Source organism: Drosophila tropicalis, unplaced genomic scaffold (genome assembly GCF_018151085.1).
Source record: "Drosophila tropicalis isolate 14030-0801.00 unplaced genomic scaffold, ASM1815108v1 contig_878, whole genome shotgun sequence".
Classification (NCBI taxonomy): domain Eukaryota; kingdom Metazoa; phylum Arthropoda; class Insecta; order Diptera; family Drosophilidae; genus Drosophila; species Drosophila tropicalis.
The window spans coordinates 3,664,264-3,674,397 of NW_027173374.1; the positions used below are offsets into that span (position 1 = coordinate 3,664,264).

The 10,134-nt window shown below is 36.7% G+C and overlaps 1 protein-coding gene across 1 annotated transcript; it reads left to right on the plus strand.

Moving 5' to 3' along the window:
• Positions 1–288: 288 nt before the first annotated feature.
• Positions 289–1,429, plus strand: SdhCL (Succinate dehydrogenase, subunit C-like). The gene is made up of 2 exons (XM_068300947.1): positions 289–373; positions 427–1,429. Exons 1-2 carry the CDS (start codon positions 363–365, stop codon positions 1,379–1,381), a joined length of 966 nt encoding a protein of 321 aa, XP_068157048.1. The 5' UTR covers positions 289–362; the 3' UTR covers positions 1,382–1,429.
• The last annotated feature ends 8,705 nt before the right edge of the window (positions 1,430–10,134 follow it).

Here is a 10,134-nt window from a genome sequence, read left to right on the forward strand (position 1 = left end):
TGCGTGCGGCTTCGGCAAAAAGTTGGCCACAAGTTGCAGCCGCATTTGTTGCACGCATACACAAACACACAAAATTGGCTAACCGAGTTGCTTTCGAGTGGCAAGTAGCAAGTGGCAAGTGGCAGGTGTGCCTATTCAAAAATTGTTGCAAAAGTTCTTTAGAGTTTTACTGGCCCTACTCTACTAATTACCTTAAAAAACTTTGATGATGAACTTTTCAGATTGCTTGGCTAATTTTCCTAATAACCAAAATATGCTGAGAAATTCCTATCAAATATCCAACTGGCATTTGTCTTACACACTTCATCTCTCAAAAAAACATTATATTTCGTCTTAAACTTGAAGCAAATTTTCTATTGAAAATGTACAACATGTAAGTATTAATTACCATAATATTGAGAAATAGTCCATTTGATTTCTCATTAGGCGCTTTTTGACACGCGGTATCCATCGGGTCCTATGTCAGAGACCTTTGTTGGCTGCCAGGCAAGAGCTGGGTAATCCTCAGCTTTTATCCAATCGTTATGAACATTCAAAGGATAAGTCAACCAATAAGGCGAAGGATAAAGCAAATGAGATAAGGAAGGAGATAAACAAACAGGATCAGAATAAGAAAGACAAGAAGACTAACGATGAAGGTAAATCAAATAATTCTAGCGGTTCTGGCGGTCATTCAGATGGTCCCCATATGGGTTACTCTCCTATCGCTATGAAAATCGTTCCAGCCGTTTACGGATCTGCTCTCAACTATTTCGATAGAAACATTAATCTGGGGCGCCATTTGTCGCCATGTCTGAGCATCTACAAGAGAGAATTGACCTCAGTTATGTCAATTTCATTACGACTGACAGGATTTTTCCTGGCGCTTTGTGTTTGGGCTGTGGGAATCTTGGGTTTCTTTGGCACTCGCAGTCTAAGCGATTGGGCCGCCAAGCTCGAGGAGTGCGATTGTAAACGATCTATTGTTAATGCTGCTAAATTTATGTTAGTTTTTCCATTTTCCTACCATTTGGTGGCTGCCGTACGTCACTTGCTTTGGCATTTCAACATATTTTTGACTAAACCCGAAATTGTTGCCACGGGCTACGTGGCCCTGGCTTTGTCTGTGCTGCTCACAGCCGCCTTACTTGGCCTGCAATGGGGAGACGATGCAAAGAAAGCTGTAGATATGACAGAAACTGGATATACAGCCAATCAAGACTTACTTCATGATGATCTGGACGATTCAGAGGATCTGGAGGCAAACGATGCCGATGCGACAACAAATAGCCCTGAGAAGGTTAATTATAGAAAACTAAAGGAAGAATTAAAAGCTATTGATCTTAAATTACGTTCAAAAGATGCAGCGACCACTCTGAACGATACAAAAACTGATTCTTAAATATATTGTATGTATGTTTTATCACTTTAAATGAAATTGTGCCACAAAGTGGAAAATTAGTTTCACTTTTGCATCCTCAACTGGACACACATGTCATACGTTCAAGCAAATGCGATTGCCTCCTAATGCCATTATCTGGTCTTGGTCCCGTTCTCTCACTTTCCTTTTTCGCAATGTCATAAAATTATGGAACGATTGGCTGGACATGGATTTGATTTGCGCAAAACATGGTTGTAGTTCGAAATTAATGGGGGTGAGGAGTAGGCAGGGATTAAATTATTCGATCATTATTGGAAATTTATTGTTGGTATTGCTTGAAAATACATAAGTTTTATAAGCGGGACACAAGTGGGGAATTTTCCACGGTTAAAAGAAAAGTTTATATAGTTTTTTTCACTATATTTTACAGCCCAAAGATCTCGTTTTAAGATAGATTTCTGCCCTCTTTTGCCCTAGCTGCATTTATGTGCATAAGCCTTGTGCTGTTTCTGTTTCCTACTTCAGTTTGAAATATTTGATTTTCTTCCTTTTTTTTCACATTACAAAAGGCAACATCAAAAAGTTAAGATAATTTTGCGGCAGTCGAAAATTAATAATTGTGTATCTCAAAAAAATGTATTTTGTCATAATGAAAAAACTTCACGCTTAATTAGCTTTGAAATGAGTAATATTTTGTTATTCATTTAACAAAACAATCGATCAATCAATCAATCATCAAAGCTCAGTAAAACTTATGCCGAAATGTAGATTTCTTTTAAAGTAAAGGAATCAACAATCCATAGCCTCGGCGGGATGAATGAGTGGTGGTTCTTTAGGTTTGTTGGAAAGTTTTCAACACTCATTTTCCATATCCATGCCAAAGAGTCATTAAGCATGTGTGTACAGCCGACAAATGTTTCATAATTATCAAGAATTTCAATTGTAAATTTTGAATATTTAAAAGGTGAGTTGCGGTCTTGGCATATGTTATTTTTTTAGTGACTGATTGGCTGATAAGTCTTCTAATAGCTACTGGAATTAAAATGCAAAAATACGCATTGATGAAACCGAAGAAATAAAAGAGCAACTTATTTAAGATTTGGTTTTCGTAGTTTTGTAAATTTTATTCTAACATTCTTTTTAGGTACCTATTAGTAATACATTTGTCTTATTTTTAGTTTTTTAGCTTAGCATCTCAATAAGATATTCTATCAATATTATTTAATCTCAGTCGTATCAATTGAAGAAATATATCACTGAAAGAGAATTTGGTATATATTGATACTTGGTTTTTGTGTTTTTTTTTTTTTTTTTTTTTTCTTTTTGTTAGCGTTATTGCCAGTCATCAGAATCAGAATTTTATGCTGAAAAGCAAAATCTCATTCACACTCTTTTTTTATGTCAGACTTTTTTCCCCAGACATACATACCAACACACTCATGCTTTTCCTCAACCTTTCCCACTCTTTGGCTCTCTTTTTCAACGCCTTTTACTTACAGTCACACATTGCTTTTGCCTTTCAAGGAACTCAATATGCGTGTCTGTGTTTAATTAAGATTGAGTTTATGTGCACGCCGATGAGGATGAGGATGAGGATGAGAATGAGGTTGTTTGTGTGTATAGCTATGTGTGTTCGTGTGTATACCTCGATATATGTATGTATGTGTGTGTTCGCCGGCATATGAATAAATGTATGAGCGCATGCATTTAATTTAATTTTCATTTCAATTGATTCGATGACTTTACGTTTCATTTCACGTCTCGATGCGATTTCAATTACACAGAACAGAACTGAACACAGAACTCGGCACAAAGGATCCCTGTTGGCTCCTTCTCTCTGTCTCTCTCTCTCTCTCTCTTTTTCTCTCTCCTATTTCTGTGAAAGTTGTTGACGAATTCGCATATGTACATATATATTTACTCATCATTCCATACTCAGGCGATACAAGAGCGACATCCAAGGATAAATTAAAGTGGCAGCCGACAGCGAATAATGATAACGCTGATGATAGTCAAGTGCATTAAAAAGCTATATATACAGAGATATATATTTTAAACTGATTGCCTCTGCTGATTATTGAAGTAGGAAATTGGAGCATAAAGTCAGGGTCACTTCTAAAACAAACAAAAAAAAGTTGAACCACAAAGTTTACATTGTCTCTGTAGGTTTTTTTTTTCTATACTTTTTTGGTCTAAGCTAACATTTGGATGACAATTTATTTTTACGGATTTTCCTTCCATTTTCTTTTTCCTTTGTTTGAAAAACTCTTTGTAGGATATGAGTAGGGAAATGCTTGTTAGCACCACATTTGCCATCACACAGCCTTGAACTTGCTGATGCAACCCCCTCTCTGTAGGATATTTATTCGCACCAATCCCTTTCAACCATAGACCCTCTCAACCTTTGTCATTAAGCAGCTGCTGACACAAATGAGTTACAAGGACAATTACAACAAAATTTTCTAACAGTTGAATAAAAATGGGGGGCGAGAAACGAACGAAGGAATTGGGTGACGGGAAAAGTGAACAATTTTCGAAAATGAGTAAAAACTTTTAATTGCTCATACGAACCAACGTGGAAACGATGTACAGGTGTGACAGTTCGAAACTTTCTCACTTTTTGCATTCACCGCATTGGCACATTTGCAATTGACAAGGTTTTACTTTTCTCTTTCACTAATTATAAACAGGTTTTGTGTCCTTTACACTGACCACAAGAGGACCAAGATGAAGGAAGACGACGTCGACGACGGTCAGAGGCAAATAACAGAAGTAAAAACCTGTGCCAAGTTGCTTTGTGGTCGGTTGCCTTGTCACAGATGTCAGTTGTAAAATTGAATTCTTGCCTGGTTTGTTTGGCTTTTGAAAGATTTATAACATGCGCCTGGTTTGTGGTACCTACTGTCGGGAGGAGATGATGGTCTTTTGGGGGGGCGGTGTGAGTGGAATGGCCGGCTGTCCATTGATAAGCACAATGGCTAGTGTCTGTGACACTCACATACATATACAGGCATGTAAAAGAAAGAAAGAAAAAAAAAGAACGACGGCGGCGACAAACTTTTTAATCAAATTTTTTAACGCAATTTCTTTGACTACGTGGTGTTTGTTGCCTTTCCTTTTACTCTCATACACACACGCCGCTGTTGCATATGCATGCTCAATTGTGTTTGTATTGGCAAAGGACATGCTTTGTGATTTATACACACATCACACACACACACACACACACAGATATAAACAAACGAATATATATGTATATATATGTGTATATGCCGCCTGTAAGCAAACAACAGCTTTTTTTGATTTATGAGCGCTTTGGGTGCTTCGCCATTGCCAACGACAACCCATCGAACAGATGAAGAGAAAGAAAGAAATGGAAAATGGAAGCACACACACAAACAGCAAAATCGAAGCAATATATTGAATGCAAAAACTTTTACACAAAGTTCAAACGAGTAAAATGGAATACAAACGACAAAAAGAAATATGAAAATATACAAAAAATTTAACTTTCATATAACCTTTTGACATATTAATTAAATTAAATTTCGTCTGTAATTTAACATTTAATAAAACAACTAAATCCTTTAAGATTTACTAATTAAATAAATATTAAAATTAAATGTAAAACCTATCTGAGGCATATTGGCAAATCTGGAAAAAATTAAATAAAACTAATATACTTTAAATTAGATTGATTTGTGATTTCTGAGCCTCAATTTAAAATTTATTAAATTTATTATTTTTGAAAACTTTAATATAAAAAAACAACAATTTCGCTTTTATAATCTTGGTGCAAAACCTTACAATTTATACTATTTATAGTAGATTTATCCCTATTGCCTATCGATTTTTATTAATCCCCATTGACTGGCAGTAGGAAAATTTTTTATTTATACATAAAATACGAAGCACATGAATTTTAATTAAGCGAAAACCAGCAATTGCTTTTTGAAGCCATTCTTCCTAGCAAGAATCTTGCCATTGTTCGGCCACATGAAATTTTGATTGATGGCTCCCCAAACAACGAGGAACGAGCCAGTGCCATGGCTTCCAACTAACTATCGATTGTCGCTGTCATAAAATCCCTAAAAAAAAAATGGAATGGGACAAGGAATGGGGTAAAACACCAATATATGAGTTCTATATGAGAGTGCACCGAGGCTTATGCAAATCAAGACATGCCACACACACTCAGAGACACTAGCTACTTTATATACTCTTTTCGTAGATATTGTACAATTATCTAATTGTGTATATCTCGCAGAAAGGAGCGGTTAGTATATAAGTTATCTATTTTTCTCTATTTAATTTTAACTGACAACAAAAGCACATTTGGCTATGAATTATTCACTACTACCCCATGTGAACTTGGTGTAGGGTATATCAAGTTCGACGCCTAACGGCGGCAATGCATATGGTTTGGTTTTTCCATTTCGTAGTGTATTTTCCTTTTTTTCACAATGCTTGATTTTTATACCTAGTACTATTTTTTTTGGTGATAGCGTCGTGGCATTAGTCTCCAGTGTGCGCGAACTGGCATATAAAAGCCCAGTTATAGACTGATTGTCGGTCCACCAACAATGTAAGTGTAAATTGCCAGGCAGACTTTACCCTCAAACGTTCGTGTGTGTGTGTGTGTTAGTATTTCAAAGTTTTGCTCTGTGAGATTTATTTGACTGACACTTTTGTATGAGGATAGCAAAGAGTACAGCAAGTTGGAATTTTTTGGCTTTTTTTTACGAAAAGATATTTCATTGTTTGGTATTTTGATAGTTTTTCTATCTTTTTTCGTTTTTCGATCCAAACAGCGCTAACTACGCGACATTTAAAATTCCGTCGAGATTGAAGAATATTTTCAGAAAAAGAAAAAATTAAAAATACTTATTTTTAAAGGCTTTGCAAAAATTCAAGTTCAAATATTTGAAAATTAACAGTGAATAGAGCTTAGAAATGTTGAATATTTAAGGATAAAAAAGGAGTTAAAACTATGAACAAAAAATTCTTTTATAAATAATTCTTTTTGTTTTAATTACAATTTAAACTTGGTAGCAAACACGTAAGTTGAAGAAGTTAAAACGTATAAATAGTTATCTGAAGTGCTCCTTGTTTGAGTGGTGTGTCAGAAGCGGCAACTATACGCAACTATCAGGCATTACTGAGCCAGCACCAATCAGGCAACGATGCAGCCATTCAACGAGCTCTCTTCAATTTCACATAAACTAGGCACAATACCTGCAATTGCACCTCAGTGCTGTAGTTGCTGTTATTGAAACCACTCGAGCGCGAACTGTGACTGCTGAGACTTCACAGAGAAAATAGAAAGCGAGAGAGAGAAAAGAGAGAGAGAGAGAGAGATAAGTATACCGTCTCCTACCAGCATAGGTCTACAATAATTGCCTGCACTTTAAGTGCGCCATTAGTACTAAATTACAGACAGCCAGGCGAACCAAACCCAGTGAAACCAAAACCAAGCCAAGCGGCAGCTAACGGCGCGGTCTAATTACGAGCTCACCTGCCCCTATAGCAGCCGCCAGCCACCATCACCAGATGCAGGACTATCACCAACACCAAAAAAAAAAAAAAGGAATCCCCTAAACCCTAAACCCCATACACACCACTGACACCCACTGACACCCCTGACAGCAGTAGAAGTAAAAGTAAAGTGCGCTAATGGCAATTAGAAGTTTTACCGAGTGCAGTCAAAAATTGTAACGGCCAACAACGACGACGCCAGCGACGACGATGCAGCTGCTGGCTGTTAGATGCTAGCTGCATTATTGAACATTTTGGCTAATTGCCGTATAATTATTGCAGTTAAAAAATTGCGCACAATTGGGAAGGAGTAGAAGCAGTAATGGCAACAGCCGGAGAATTGTATACTCAGAAAGCTTGACCAATCTGACCGAGAAATTTCATTGCATTGCATTGAAACTGCACAAAAGCCACAAACATTTGCATATCAACAACAGACACACAGATATATACAAAGCATTATACACTTGCAATGACTTTCGCCCTGCCCTTGCAAAATCTCATAATTAAGATAAGCATATCGACTGAGTGGTTTTAATGAAAATCAAACAAGGCTCAGGCAAAACCAGTATTGTTAGCTTCCATATTTCGATGAATAACTGACCTGAACCTTTAATTTGAATACAACATTCGATGATGCTGAGGAAATTATATTTTATATATGTATGAATGTGAATATTTTACAGTTCGTTAGACCAATGTCTTTGTCAGAATTCTCTTTAATTATAATTAAGGCAACTTTGGAAGTTTTTGATATACGATTCATCTGGCAGTTTACTGCAATTTTCGGTTTTGATTTATAATTTGGTTCGACAGACAAGTAAAGTTTTCATTCTCATTTAGCTTAGCCTACGTCACGTTTATATTACCGTTGGTTAGGTTAAACCCGATAACCCTCTATTACCCCTAAGCCTTAAAAAGTGCCGTCTTTAACTTGACTTGCGATGCTAAAGAAAAACTGTGTCACTCCAAAAAGTATGCAACGCAGCAGCTACTGCTTATAATTAAGCCTTAATTGAACGTTACCCGACTCACGTAACCAAGTTAATGATGCACACGTTACACGCCTTTGACACGGCAGCCGCTCAAAATGTTGAACCCCGCCCCATAAAACTTCCTTAACCTAAAGCCATTCTCTGTTCCCTCATTCTCAAATCAGTTTAGCTCAGTTTAGTTTTTGGTTGAGTTGAGTTTGGTTAGGTTTTTTTGGGGTTAATTTCTATCATCATAATCGCATAACTTCATTAAAACATTTGCATAGTTCCACACTCTGTAACTTATATGCCAACTGGTTATTTAAAGCTCTTTGTTCACTATATGATATATGTATGTATGCATATACATATGTATGTAAGGAGGTAGACGTATTTTTAAGTGAGAACATGCAATTTTGGCAGAGGTAGGGTGTCCGAGAAGAGGAGGGCGGGTGGCCAAAAAAGTTGGACATTTTTATGCCAACTATTTAGCATAACGACGAACGCTCATTATGAGCCATGGAAAATTTTATTTGCACTGGGTGGTTCTAGCGACTATTTGCTCCTGCTTTGATGTAGAGAGGGCATAGGTTTTTTTCCAGCAGCAGTATCAAGAATAAAACTTACCCTGGACCCGAGAATCAGGACCATGAACGGCAAACGCAAAGTGGGCAGGCAACTGGGCACCGGGCACGTAAAATATGCGCAGTTGTACACCGGGAGTGTATGCCAGAGATCACTTGACTATAAACGAGATTAAAAATTCAATTACGTTGGAGTTGGTAGCTGCATCGAGTAGCAGGTAAAGACTAAAAAAAAACCAAATGACAAAAAAAAAAAACCAAAAAATGAAAGACCAAAAATACCAAAAAACATGGCCAGCAAAAGTTGGCCAAGCAGAGGAGTGTGAAGAGGAGAGAGAAGAAAAAATATAGAGACAAACCAGCCATGGCAATGGCGTATGCTCTCAAGTCTCAACGTATGTTTGGGAGCCTGTGAGATAGAAAGAGAAAAGAGCAAAAGACTAAGAGACGGAGAGAGTTATAGAACTGAGAGTACAGAAGTGGTCAGTGCCGGCACCTACAACGACACCAATGTCGACTACAACGACGACGACGACGACGTTGTCGTAGCCAACGGAAGTTGACAACAATTTATGTGCCTGAAACGGATACAATTTACAAGCCGAGCGCGGCGTACATGTAGCTAAAAAGAGGAACCAAGGGGGTAGAGAAGGTATGATGTGGGGTGAAGTACTAGTAGATGGCCAGGTGTGGCCAGGTACCAAAAACTTCAAACGGAATTTTGTGTGAGTACTTAGTGCAAAGTGGCTAGGGACAGGTTTCTGTTTTCTTTTTTTGCTTTTCACTTTGCTCTGCCTCTCTACTTTTTTTTTTGGTCTCAGTTGTTAGGGGATACCAGAAAAGAGAAAGAGCAAAGCATTTGAATTTTTGTTTCAAGTTGAAGTTGATAAAAAGCCAGTGATTTAAGGCGTGTCCAGGACAGCAGCAAGCAGGGACCAAAAAGAAGCAAAACAAAATAGAAAAAACCTTAGCCGCAATTAAGATACAGCTATATAAAGAGTTTGTTTTTATCAATTTATACTGTTGCCAAATAAATTTTTTATAATGAAAATGTGGAAGCGTTCTATTAATAAATAGAATATTGTCAATGTCAATTTGATTAATCTCGTTTCTCATCATATGCTGCACTAGTAAGAGAAGAAATAAGAGTATTTTGGTTGTCATATTTTTCTCTTATATAGAGTATGATAAATGTAGCAAACTATTTGTTTAAAAACTAATAAATTTGAACAGAGAGAATGACTGATAGAAAGAGGAAGAAAGAGAGATAGAGCAAAACAAAGAGCGCTAAGAGCCGATAGAAAACTGTCATAGGTTTCTCTTCTGTAAAAAAAAAAAAAATTTATAATGTGTGTGTAGCCAAATATGTATGAGATGATATAGAAAACTGATAAGGCTCTTGAATGTAATGATTATTATAAACTGCAAGAAAAACTTGTCTTTATATACAAATTTTGGCTTTACATTATGGCCGATGCAGATAGAAAACTAAAGTCAAGTTTAGGGGAGAAATCAAGACACCATTAATCATTAATTACGGAAACCAAAAACAAGCATTATTTATGTTTAAACACTATTAGATTATAATGTGATTTCAAAGTATTCCCCGAGAATTTCATCAGCCCGAACACTTATATTTAATAGCACCCACTTAACTAAACGCTGATAAGATCTACTGGTC